The sequence below is a fragment of the Ochotona curzoniae genome, unplaced genomic scaffold, assembly GCF_017591425.1.
Source record: "Ochotona curzoniae isolate NIBS_2020 unplaced genomic scaffold, NIBS_Ocur_1.0 scaffold_3208, whole genome shotgun sequence".
Taxonomy (NCBI): domain Eukaryota; kingdom Metazoa; phylum Chordata; class Mammalia; order Lagomorpha; family Ochotonidae; genus Ochotona; species Ochotona curzoniae.
In genome coordinates, this window is record NW_024467106.1 from 26897930 (window position 1) to 26912153 (window position 14224).

At 35.0% G+C, this 14224-nt stretch overlaps 1 protein-coding gene across 1 annotated transcript in view; it reads right to left on the reverse strand.

The window, feature by feature from the left end:
- Positions 1-14224, reverse strand: part of STX17 (syntaxin 17) — a 56095-nt gene that overhangs the window by 24343 nt on the left and 17528 nt on the right. The window contains exon 3 of the mRNA XM_040962754.1: positions 13533-13598. Within this exon, the coding sequence (XP_040818688.1) occupies positions 13533-13598 (66 nt within the window). The remainder of the gene's footprint in view (positions 1-13532; positions 13599-14224) is intronic.

A 14224-nucleotide genomic window follows, 5' to 3' on the forward strand; every position in this document is an offset into this window, starting at 1 on the left:
CTAGCAAAAAGCTGGAACCAGAAGCAGAAGCAGGACTCATGTATCAGCCTTCCAGATACATGACCAGTGATCTGCACCAGAAGTGGAGCAGGAGGACTTGAACAAGCCCTCACTTGGGATGCTGGCATTACAAGCCAGCTTAATATGCTGAGCTATAATACCAGCACAGGAAAGATATCTTTAAAAAAAAAATTTATTTTATCTTTATTGGAAAGTCAGATATACAGAGAGGAGGAGAGACAGAGAGGAAGATTTTTCATCCACTGAGTCACTCCCCAAGTAGCCACAATGGCCAGAGCTGTGTCCATCTAAAGCCAGGAGCCTGGAGCCTCTTCCAGATCTCCCACGCGAATGCAGAGCCCCAAGGTTCTGCGCTTTCCCAGGCCACAAGCAGGGAGCTGGACGGGAAGCAGGGCTGCCAGGACATGAACCAGCGCCCATTTGGGATCCTGGTGCATGCAAGGTGAGGACTTTAGCCACTAGGCTACTATGCAGGGCCCCAGGAAAGACATCTTAAGCATATTACAAAAATGACCAAACCATAAAAGACTGATAATCTTGACTGTATTAGTCAAGATTATCAAGACATTACTAGTCATCAAGACATTACTAATAAAGTAAAAAGGTAAGCCAATGACTGAAAGCAGGTAATTATATATACACCAAGAAAAGTCACTGGCAGGCCTGGCATGGTAGCCTAGTGACTACAGTACTCGCCTTGCATGCACTGGGATTCCATATGGGTGCCAGATAGTTTCCCAGCTGCTCCACTTCCCATCCAGCTCCCTGCTTGTGACCTGGGAAAGCAGTCGAGGACTGCCCAAAGCCTTGAGACCCTGCACCCACGTGGGAGACCTAGAAGAAGTTCCTGGCTTCAGATCAGCTCAGAGCTGGCCATTGCAGCCACTTGAGGAGTGAACCAGTGGGTGGAAAATCTTTCTGTTTCTCCTTCTCTCTATAAAATCTGCCTTTCCAATAAGAATAAATATTTTTTTAAAAAGAGTCATTGGCAGACTATATAAAGAACTCTTACAAATCAATAACTTAAAAAAAAACTACTAGAAACAGGAAAGAACCATAAATGAGCACTGACCATTAAGTTACTCAGTGTCAGTAATAATCAGATAAATGTAAATTAAAACCAAAATTAATTACTCACTAGAATTGCTAAAATTAAAATTTGATAATGATAAAAACTGTTATTGGTGAGGAAGTTTCACCTATAGGAACTTGCATCCACTTTTGGGCAGAGTTATAAAACCAGTACAACTATTTTGGAAAACTTTATGAAAACTGAAAATAAGTATACTAAAAGGATCAACAATTCCTGTCCTAAGAATATACTTGGTAGAAATATGGAGGGTAGGCATGGTGGCTTACAAGGCTAACCCTCCACCTCTACTGCCAGCCTCTCATACAGAAGCCATTTCAAGCCCCAGCTGTTCCACTTCTGATCAAGCTCCCTTCTTATGGCCCACAAAAGCATCAGAAGATGGCCCTAGGCCTTGGGTCCCTGTACCCATGCAAGAAACCTGTAAAAAGTTCCTGGCTCCCAGTTTTGGACCCACCCAGCTTTGGCCATTGCAGTCATTTGGGGACTGAACCAACAGATGGAAGATACACTTCCCTCCCCGCTTTTCTTTCCCTCTCTCTGTCATTCAACTAAAATAAATAAATCTTAAAAAGAAAAATGTGGGACCAGCACGGTGGCTCACAGGCTAATCCTCCACCTGCAGTGCTGGTATCCCACATTAGTACCAGTTCTAGTGCTGGTTGCTCCAATTCCAATCCAATCCAGGTCCCTATTTATGAACTGGGAAAGCAGCTGAGGACAGTCCAAGTCATTGGGTTCCTGTCCCCTCATGGGAGATCTGGAAGCAGCTCCTAGCTTCAGATTGGTTCAGCTCAAGCCATTCCAGTCATTTGGGAGGGTAAACCAGATACAGGATCTCTCTCTCTCTTTCTCTGTCTCCCCTTCTGTGACTATTTCAAATAAAAATAACTAATTTTTTTTAAAAAAGAAATGTACGTGTACATCAGTAAAAATATATAAGAATGCTATCAGCATTGTAACAGGAACTGAAAATAGCCCAACTGTTCATCAATAGAACAAATATACTATGCTATACTCATTGAAAGGAATATACACAGAAATGAAAACAGATAACTATAATAATAGGCAACACAGGCAAATCTTGTCAGATGCTAAAGATTTGCTCTGTTTAAGTTATGCTATGTTCAAAACCCAGCTAACTAAAACCGTAATCTTAAGTATACACATTAATAATAACAATACGCAGAAAAGGTGAGATACATTCAGTTCATGAATGAAGGCAGTCCTTACTTTCACATGAGGACACGTGACTGTGGTGGGTGCAGCACTGAAGGACTTCAAGGGTGTTGCTAACTGTCTAGTTCTTGATCTGAGTTACAGTGCATGAGTATTCACAGAGTTCAAAAAAATCCATTTTGGTAGATATTTACAATTTTGGCTTTTTACAGTATGACCATTACATTTCACAATAGAAAGATTTTTAGGAAAGAATATTTTACTGACTTGTATGATCAGATAACTTTAGGATACAAAAGAGATCTAAAGTATTTGAAAAGGAGAAGAATTAACAAGGGATCTTATTGTATAATTATATTAGGTACCATGCTGCTGCATAAGATATTCACCTGCCTGAATTTTCAAGTCTGTAAGAACAGATTGTGACTAATTTCTTCACGTTGCATCCTCAAGGCTTTGTTTGGTCTGTGGTATATAATACAAACCAACAAATATGAAAATGAATGTTTTCTTCATATTTTCCACAAAGAAGCAAAGTAGTAGTCCCAAATTAGTAAGAATCTCCAACTATGAAGAAACCAACTAGAATTCTCCCCTAAAAAGTCACTAACAAAATGGAAAATATGTCACCAGCATATGAAATACTTTTTCTTCCATTAGATAGAAGAAATAATAAAAGAATCTTATTTTGAAATTAATTCTATTGTCAAGGCCTAAAATATTGGAAATGCCAGCTGTCAAGAGGCAACCATAGCATCCCAGAGTTCCTAACAGAAAAAAATGAACACTGGAGCTAGTGATTCTGTAGGGATATGATTTTTATCAAGTTCAAAAAATAAACTGAGGATCATGGCTTACGGCAAAAGCCGCTGACTGTGTGGCCACCATTCCATATGAGCACTGGTTACAGTCCTTGCTTCTACCCTCTGATCCAGCTCCCTGCTGATGGGTATAGGAAAGCAGCACAGTGGCCCAAGTGACTGGACCCCTGCACCCACAAAGGAAATCTAGAAGACGCTCTCAGCTCTGGCCACTGCAGTCATCTGGGCAGTGAACCAATGGACGGAAGATCTCTGTGTTACTCTGTGTAACTTCTCTGTCTGTAACCCTGCCTTTCAAATAAATAGGTCAATGGCAAGAAAAGAAGGAAGGAAGGAAGGAAGGAAGGAAGGAAGGAAGAGAGAGAGAGAGAGAAAGAAAGAAAGAAAGAAAGAAAGAAAGAAAGAAAGAAAGAAAGAAAGAAAGAAAGAAAGAAAGAAAGAAAGAAAGAAAAGAAAACAGAAAACAGAAAAGAAAGAGAAAGAAAACAGAAAAGAAAGAAAAGAAAGAAGCTATATAATTTACCACAGTAGAAATTATATTGTGGGTAATAAGATTTTTGTAAACAAAAAAAAAAGTTTCTGAAAAGTGAAATTCTGGCAGCTTTATAATGCAAATTATACACAAATTAAGAAGGAAAAGAATCCAACATGACCCAACATGGTTGTGTAAGGTGTGCTATGATAAGGTTTGGATTTTAAGAGATTTGTTGAAAAAGAAAAAAAAGGAACAAAAGGCACGTGAATACAAAAGAGTGGTGTGAAATGAGGAGAATCATGTAAGTAAAGTGGGAGCCCAGAATGAGCGGAGGCTGGTGAAAAATGTTAAGAACAATAAAAAGGATTTAAAAAATAAATGTAGAGCAAGAACAAGAAAGAAGGCTCAGGCCTACTGCTTGGGGCAGATGGTATAATGTTAACAGATGATGCCAAGAAAACAGAACTACTTAACTCCTATTTTGCCCTTGACTCCTTATTAGACGCAAATATTAAAAATTGAAAGGGGAGTAAGAAACACATTCAAAGGGAATTTCAAAGGTATATTACTGTAAGGCCCTAGGTAGATAAACTCAATGAAGTAGGAGATATTCGTGCTATCTCTGAACAATACTATTGAGAAAATACAACACATTAAACAGAATAGATTGGGGAACGAGAGGGTAGATATTACATCCAATTTTAGGATATAATATCCTTCCATAATTTAACATCTCTGAAATTGTAACATATCTTAGAATAGATGGTGAAAACACATTATGCCATCGTTAACTGGCATCTTAGAGGGATACAAAATAATTGTATGTTTCATAACTAATGGTGTCTTGGATTTAAATTCCTCCTTGTGATTCTACAGAACATCTGCCCATCAGAGTAGAAGATAAAGATCCTAAATCAAAATTAATCAGTTCATACAAATTTTAAGGAAAAATGCTACAAATTCCTCTGAGATTCAAGCAACCTAAAACAATTTATGCTTTGATAGCATTAATTTTGGAACCTGCTCTCATCCATTCTTTGCATGACCTTGCTTTTCTTGATTCTTTTAGTTCCTAATTTCTCTGATTCTTACTTCTTCATTGTCTTCTAGATTCCCTCATTTTAAATTCCCCTTGTTTAAAAGTAAAAAGTAACAGCTCAACTGTTTTATATTTCTCCCTTGCAAAAATCGTGTTAGTCACATTTCATATCTATGAATCAATGGCTGATTTTTACTTGTGTAAATCCATACTACTTATGATAGTGGAATGGACTCTCTGGAGAGTCCTATCTTTCTAAATGTGCTCTGAAATCTATGAAATCAGTGTCTCTAAGGGGAGTCCAAAAAAAAAAAAAATGTGTATTCCCAGTAAGTTCTGTGTCTCATCACCGGTGTGGATTAAAAAAAAAAAAGCTAGGCTGATCAAATTTCTATAAAAGCCAAGTTAATATTCTTCCATGCATTATTAATGTAGGAACACCTTGCAACTCTTTCATTGATTTCAAAATTTACCACAAAATGTTTCCTAATGCTAATGCTGTCTTTTTACAGAGAAGACAATTGTTGAGCTTTACCTATTTGAAGTTTCAAAACATATTAACAGATGGGTTCCAGCTTCTAAACAAAGTGAGTGGAGTGCACTGCACAGAGAGGACCAGAGGAAAGGCAATAGCCCAAGATGGAATCGTGGAGATACGGAGAGGGGTCATCAGTAGACCAATAATCAGTGTTTATCACAAGATGTATATGAGGATACTGTCCAAAGCTGAGGAAAGAACCATCTGAAGAGATGACAGGGAATTGTGTCCAGCACTCACTCAAAATTGTAAATAGTGCCTGTTCCCACCAGCTAAAGTGGAAAAATTTTAATTAACAGGATATTGTGTAGCATAATCAGAAAAGTTTTTGCCTCAGTAAAGAACAATAATTAGTCACAGACTGAGCACTGCTCCAATTCAGACCAATGAATCATAAAAGATCCAAAAGGATCAAACCATTTCCAAGTAACTTACTACATTCTAGAGCAAGGCTCAAGATTTATAGGAATACAAAAAATACCCAGCATTCAGTGTAGTAAAGGAGACCCAATCAAAGGTTTCCAGACATTACACAGAGGAAAACATGACTCAGTAAGAGAACAATCAAAGATCAAACTGACCCAGAATTGACATGGATATTATAATTAGCAGAAAAGTAATTTTAATTATGTTTCATATATTCCAGAAGTTAAGCAGAGACATGGAAGGTATAAAAAAGGATCCAAATCAAAATTCTAGGCATGAAAACTAGAAGTACTTTAGATGAAAAATATACAGAACATATGAATGGAAGGTTAAGTATCAGAAACAATGTGAGAATATGTTTAAAAATCTTTACAGCACTGGAAAAAGAGTCAACGAAAGAATTCATCACAGCAGAACTGCCTCCAAGCAATGACAAAGAAAACCTTGGGGCTAACATTATGGCAGAGTGTTAGCCACTAGTTGATGGGCCAACATCCTTATTTGAGCACTGGTTCAAGTCCTGATTGCTTCACTTGAGATCCAGCTTCCTACTAATATGTTTGGAAAAGAAACAGAAGTTGATCCAAGCTTGGACCCCAGCAACCCACATGGGAGGTATTCTGGGCTCTAAAGCTTCGGATTGGTCCAGCCCCAGCTACCGTAGCCTTTGGGAGTGAATCAGCAGACAGAAGATGTCTCTCTCTCTCTCTGTAAACCTGACTTAATGAATCTTAAAAAAAAAAAAAAAAAAAAAAAAGAAGAAGAAGAGGAAAGAAAAAATCAGGTAAAAGAAAAACCACACTAATGAAAATATGGATTTTCTTCTATACAAAGGCATTAGTTATCAGAAATGGAAGTGACACAGGTAAATATAAATACTTTAAAATATAACTGACTATTTAGATATTATGAGGTATATAACCCATCTAAAAGCAAACTACCTAAAAACAACACCAAAAAGACTAGCAAAGCAGAAATAGAGATATTTTATATTTTTTAATTATTTCTCTTGAAAATAAAAACTATGATGTATACTATACACCCTAAAACAAGCAAAAAAAAGTAAGAGCTGGCAAGACAACAAAGGATACACAAGAGCATTAAAAATACTTAATTCAAAACAAATCAAACATCATTAATCATGAATTAATCATTACACAAAATTAAAATCACAAGGAGACACCACTGAAGACAGACCTACTACAATGGTATAAATAAATAAATAAATAAATAAATAAATAGGAACTAAATATATCACATACTGACAGACATGGACACACTCCCAGGGATACAAAATTGTGTAAGCATTTTGGAAAAATAGCAGTTTCTTAGAAAGGTAAATAATAACAATTTCACTCCTCCTAAATACTCATTCATAAGAAATGAGATCCTCTGTCTATATAGATAGGTACTGAAATGTCCATGATGCTTTTGTGACAGAAAACAATCCAAATGACCATCCAACAGATGAATAAACAATATATGGTGTAATGATACAATAGAATAGTGCTCAGTAATGAAAAAATGAAATGGCTATGCAATGTAACATGGATGAATTCCAAAATATTTAGGAGATCTTTAGGCAGAGTAAAAGAAGCCATATTTTAAGCACTTATTTTATGTATGTATAAAATCATGAGAAATCCAAACTGATGTACAGTGATGGCAGGTCAGTGGTTGTATGGGTTTAGACTGGCAGGTTGAAGTAGAGGCTAAGAAGAAAGCAGACACAGGCCAAGAGGGTGTGTGTGGTAACAAAAGGCATAATGACATTTCAGGAAGAAATACATATATTCATTGCCTTCATTGTGGTGATAGTCTTACAGTGCATACATATGTCAACATTTGCCATTGTCTAATTTAAATATGTGCACTTTATTGCATGGTGGAAATACTTCAAGAAACTTGTTTAAAAAAAACAGAAAAATGTAAAATAGTATAATATTATTTATATACAGGCACATGATATAATCTAAACCATTGGAAAAACATGGATCTTTTGAAGTCCTATGTGTTCAGAACTTTCCAAAAAAAGCTTTGTACTCAACTCTGAAATACCAAATCCTACAAGGCCCATCATGATCTGCTCCAGCAGGTCTATCTGACTGCATCTCTTTTATTCTCCTTGCTCACAACATATGTACAATGGAACATTACAGAGACTTGCAAATAATTAAATTCTGTCATTTGCAACAACATAGACAAATTTAGAGGGCATTACATTATGTAATAAAATGCAGACACAGGAAGATAACCACATGATTCCACTCTTACACAAAACTCCAAAATATCAACACACAGAAGGAGAAAGAAGTACAGTTCCTGGACACGTGGAGCACTGGTCAATGGTTACAGTTAGATGGGAAGGGTAAGTTCTGATATTTTACAATAGTATAATGAATACAGTCAGAAATAATTTATCAAATTATTTGAATAAATTAGAATTTATTCAAAATAGTCAGAAGAGAAGATTTGAGATGTTCTCACCACAGTAAAATGATAAATACTACAGGCAATAGATTAAGCTAATTTCTTTGATTTTTTTAGTTAACAATGTGTACATATATTAAAACATCACACTGTGTCCAACACATATATTCACTTAATATATGTTCAGTTAAAATATATTTTTAATCACAAAAAAACCTATCTTTGCCCTCTTCATTTGCCAGCCCCAAAATACAAATTTTATGAGAACAAGAATTTTCTTCTACTGAATCTCTAGTGCCTACAACAGTGAAAATGCTAAAAACTCAAAAGAAATATCTAAAAGTTATAACAAAAGGTATACAATTAATACAGTAAAAATTTTTATTAGAAAGCTTAATAAACTTCTCAGTAGGCAAGTATTAAACTGTAAAGCATAACCAAAACTTCTCATGAAAGATGACTTCTTTTTCTGTCTCTTTAGCACTACATCTAGATTTAATCACAAGCTATGGCTTTTTTATCTTCTTTTAGAACTGTTTAAAGATTAAAAGATGCATTCAAATATATAGTTATCTATACTGAGGATAACTGTAAAAAGTAATTATTCTAAGTTAATTGAAAAGTCTGGAAAATGACTAATTGTGTATTTAATGATTAAAAGATGAGTGGCTATGCATATATTTGCCTTCATTAAATATTGATTTAGGATTCTTAATGTGTTTTCACAACATGTAATTTTGACAGCAATTTGTGTATAGCACAAAACATTTGGTATCACAATAATTAATTTGATTTCTTTACAAACACAGAACACAAGCCCAATGGTAAACATGTAAATAACTTAGTGCAAACATATTCTAGACACCACATAATTTAGTAATAAAAGCTCCAGAATTGTAAGTATTTAATTAAAACAAATCTGGACTATACTTGCATTACCCAACTATAACATTAGGGTACTCATGACTTCATACTTACTGCAACATAAGGAAATCTATCTATTAATGCTACAAATTAACACTCTTATATATATGTATCTTTTATATGTATAATATATATTTATATATATTTATATTATATAGATTATATTACATATATCTTACAGAGTACAAATATAATTGTTTAAAACAATAAAAAGTAATAAAATCAAAAGAGAAAAAGGTATTCATTCATTTATTCAAATACCTATTGAGTACTGATTATATATGTATTAACTGAGTATTCATGTCTCCTATCCACTGAGTTACTATTAAAAATATTTCCAGGGGTTGAAGTTCAGCCAGAGATTAACCTGTTGGTTGGGATGTCCACATCCCACAGTACTGGGATGTTATGCTCCTGCTCCTAACTCCAGCTTCCTGCTAATGTTCACCCTGGGATGGCCCAAGTAGTTGGGGCCCTGTTGCTTAGTGGAAGACTTGCATTGAGCTTCTGCTTTTGGCTTTGGCCCATCAGGGGCTGTTGTTGGAATTTGGGAGTGAAACAATGTTTGAGAGGGAACTCAACATCAATTTCTAAATTCTCCCTCTCTCTTTCTTTCCTCAAACAAAATTTACAAATTCTGAAAATAAGTTTCTGGGTTAAAAAGAAGACATTTAGACAGAACTGCTGCTCAACTACTGCCACCTCAGGTCATTAACACAATGCCAGATAAAGTGCATTCCCACACCACTACTTACCCTACACACAAACAAAAAATTTATTTTTTTACATTTTGGAAAAACACTAAATATCTCTGCTCTTCAGCATTTTTTTTGTGATCTGGGGAATTAGGATAATATCCCCATATTGAACATCCAGATGGCTGGTACCATATTATTAAATTCTAAGAGACATTTGATAATCATATAGAGATTTACAATACTTCTCTTATTGAGGCTTTAAACTATTAAACATCTATCTGCCTTTTTGCTAATTACCATCTACCAAAGTAGAAATTGGGAAATATTTCCCGGAATTCTCTATTATCAACAAGAGTGTTAAGTTTTTGGGGAGAGCAAAAAGTGCCCAAGTTATTCAAATGATAAAAAAAAATGTTTTTTTGGACTATAGTATAATGAGATTTTGCTTTTAGAAAAAAATAACATAAATAATAGTAAGAATTATTTTTGCAGAGGAAGCTGCTGTCTTTTAAGTGGCAGGTTTTTTTAAAGATTTATTTATTTTTATTGGAAAGGCAGATTTCCAGAAAGGAGAGAAAGAAAGATCTTCCACTACTGGTTCACTCCTTAAGTGGCCACAATGGTCAGAACTGAGCTGACCCAAAGCCAGCAGCCAGTTGCTCATTCCACGTCTCCCATGCAGATGCAGGGTCCCAAGGCTTTGGGCGGTCCTAGACTGCCCTCCCAGGCCACAAGCAGGGAGTTGGAAGCAAACACAGTCGAGGACACAAACCAGCACCCATACAGGATCCCAGAGTGTGCAAGGCTAGGATTTTAGCCAATGAGCCATCACAACAGGCCCCTAAACGGCTTTTTTAAAAAGATATGTTTGAACAGGCTTATTTATAACCAACTGTTTCTCACAGTAACTAGTTAGACGGACCAAAAAAAAAAAAAAAGGAAAAATCAAAACAAGAAGGAAACCAGGAAAAATGGGTTGTATTACAAGAAAAACATTGTTCAAAAGTTAAATTATAAAAATTCAGAGAAAATCCAGAGGGAATATAAGCCAATTATTAGAGATATCAAGAAACTTTAAATATAACTAGCCATAAAAATATATATACATAAAAATGAACCATATTTCTATGTATACCTGTAAAAGTTAGGAAGCATTAGTTTTAATGCTTTCCCCAAAAACACACATGCATACACACACACACACACACATGCACAACTAGACTGTAAGCTACTGAAAACTGATTTACAAAATACTTTGAATAGTTGTAGCAAGTTCATAAAATCTGTATTTTAGTCATCTGTTGCTACATAAACAATTAATCCAGCCATAAGGACCTAACACTACCATTTAATTTTGCTAAAGATTTTATGGACCAAATTTTAGGAAGTTGTCAGCTGCTCAGGTCTCATTTGAGATCCTAGATGCAGTTAAATCATAGGTCAGTGAAGTCACTGCACTGGATTTCCCACATGGCTTATTCACATGGCTGGCACTTGAAGCTGACATTTGCCGACTGCTCAGCCATGGCTGTGGCTGTCTCCAGCACAAGGGTTTTAGGATATCTGGACATAACAAGTAACCTCAAAGAACCGGTGGATTTTCTGACTTAGCCTTAGAGGTCAATCAGCATTATTTCTGTCCAGACTCGAGGGGAAAGCAACAAGGTCATAATGTAGATGATCACATAGAACAGACATTTTTTGTGGGTACTTTAAAAATGTACAATCTACTGTAACCTGTATGCAAAAAACCCCCAAATATTCACAAATATTAAAGAATATACAAACAAGTGCAAGAATATGCAATATTCACAGGAAAGAAAAGTAGATATTGTAAATATATTTACTTTTAATAAATGTACAAACCCAATGTGATTCCCTAATATGAACTTTCTGAATCCGAACTTTTTCCTAAAACTGTCAGATGAAGGTAGTATGAAAACTGGTGCAGAAACAAACTGAAGACTTGAACTGAACACAGAAAGGCGGGAGACAGACCCACACACACAGAAAACTGTAACGTGTTTCAAAAACAGCACAGCATAAATAAGCAAAGAGTGAAACAAATGGTTTTCTAAGAGAAATAAAATGGAATTTTATTTATGCCTACCACATACCACCACTTCCAGGATGTTTGAAAAAATACCTGAATATTTATTGAATGCAAATCATTTAAAATATTCAATTAAAAGTATAGGAAAAGATCCTTCTTGCTGTTTGGATAAAGGAGATGCCTTGAATTAGACAATCAAAGATGAATAAATCAGAATATATGCATAATAAGAATTCCATTTTATCAAAATACATCATAATGTGGGTAAAGAGATATTTGTTATTACATGAATCTACTAACAACAAATTGAGAAAATCTATGGCAACTGTTCATAATTATAAAACAGTAGTTTATACAGGCCTTGGCACCAAGCCTCTGCCTGAGGCACTGGTATCCTATGTGGATACCGGTTCCTGTCTAGCTGTTCTACTTCCAATGCAGAGCCCTGCTTATGATCTGGCAAAGCAGAGGAGGATGGCATAAGTCCTTGGGTCCCTACACCCACGTGTGAGACCTGGGGGATCACAAATTAATCTCTTGTGCCAACTGGAGAGCAATACAGTAAATAAATGGGCTATTTTCATATCAGTAAACAAATACTTAACCACTGCCAAAGTCTCAAGTAAAGTGTATGATTTTCAGTGACATGTTAGACAGTGAGGATGACAGAAAATCCAAGTCACAATAATCTTATTGATATGAACATACTTGCTACCATTCAATAAACACGTAACTCTGAGTACCAGATGCTGTGGAAAATAACGACAGTGCAGCACAGTTCCCACTTTTTAGGTCTATAGTCTGGTTAGTAAGCACTAAAATATACAGAGAGAAATGAGTATAATTTTTATTAAATTTCCAACGAATCTATTTTTGTACATCTCAACTATCTCTACATCACTAACATGTTCTGGAGTTCTATCATCTTTTCTAATAATCCTTTGCATTCATTTTATTTTATCCCAAACTGTTCGCTTTAGCTGATATTAAAATCATTTTAGAAATTCAAGAAAACCTTACATGTATCCTTTGCAAAAACTCACTTGAATAAAATGCCTTTATTTTTCTAACATGTGATTGCCAGTTTCATTAAGTAATTGCAACAAACACATTATAATAATAGGAGATGTTAATAATGGGGAGGTTGGGTGTTGTTTACCAAGTGTGACAAATACATCATACTAACATGAGATACATCTGCTTTCTTCCCTGGGTGCAGAATAGCAGGAAGCTGGGTCAGAAGAGAGGTGGGACTTAATCTTAGGCACTATTCATGTAGGATGTAGAAACCCCAAGTGACAACTCAAGCGCTGTGCCTATCAAAAATTCATTCTTTTGAAAAAAGCTGAATACAGCTGAGAATGTTTACAACACACATTACAGACAAAAGTACAATTATAAAAGTTTCAATTATAAGGAGCGCTCAGAACAGCTATCAACACAATACATGCAAGGAACATGAGCAGATAATTAACAAAAACAATAAGCAATATGAAAAAACTTTCACCCTTTAAAGTAGTTTTTTAAAATTAAGGTTGAAACAACAATGTAGCAAAACATTGATAACCAAGTAATACCAACATGGGTAAGATTTTCTGGAAAAGGTGCTACTTGAGAGAATGCTGACTGATTTAACATCACAAGGAAGATTTGGTATTATGAAACAAACATTAAAATATGCATAATTCCATTTCAACAATTCCTGATAAAATGTATCCATAAAGAAAGAGTAAGAAACACACACACACACATATTTATAAGTATGAAAGATATATGACAGCAAAATTTTCTTACGCTGCTTTCATGCTAACTTACCGGAAACAATATAATAGCCTTACCTGAACCGTACGCCCTGCATTGATATGTTCTTCATGCAACTTGTCCCAGACTCTACACCTTTGATACTACAAAGAAGAGGAGGAAAGATATTGAATTTTTCATCACAAAAGGATTTTTTCCAGTTTTTGCAAAAATCAGCACTCATCCAATATGAAATAGACTAGCTACACAACATAGCAATTAGTTCCCTTTCCAATGACCACAAAAGCAGGACATTTTCTAGAAAATTACACATTGAGATCTGGAAATAACAAGACAAATTTTTAAAAATCAACAGACTTGGGTTGCTTTACTTTGGTGAAAAAACTAACATTGCAAACTCTATGAAAATTAAAACTATAAACTAAAGAAAGAGGATGTAAAGATGTGAAAACAGAAATCCTAAGAAAATTCTACTGTGTATGGCAAATTACAAATGTTTGTCAATGACAATGTTAAGTATTAAAAAATTATCATTTGAATTTGAAAAAAGACTGTATACTAGAATAAATAAAATGAGACTGAGCCGTTAATGCAGGTTTCATCTTTTATCAAGGCAATATTTAGCTTTCAAAATATTATCCAAAAAAGTTGATAACAATAGAAAATTTTGACAGGAATCTTAAGAAAATATGACAATATCATAGTAGAACATCTATATAGAATAAAAAATCAACATCAAATATCATGTTCTTTATAGTTGGAATGAAAA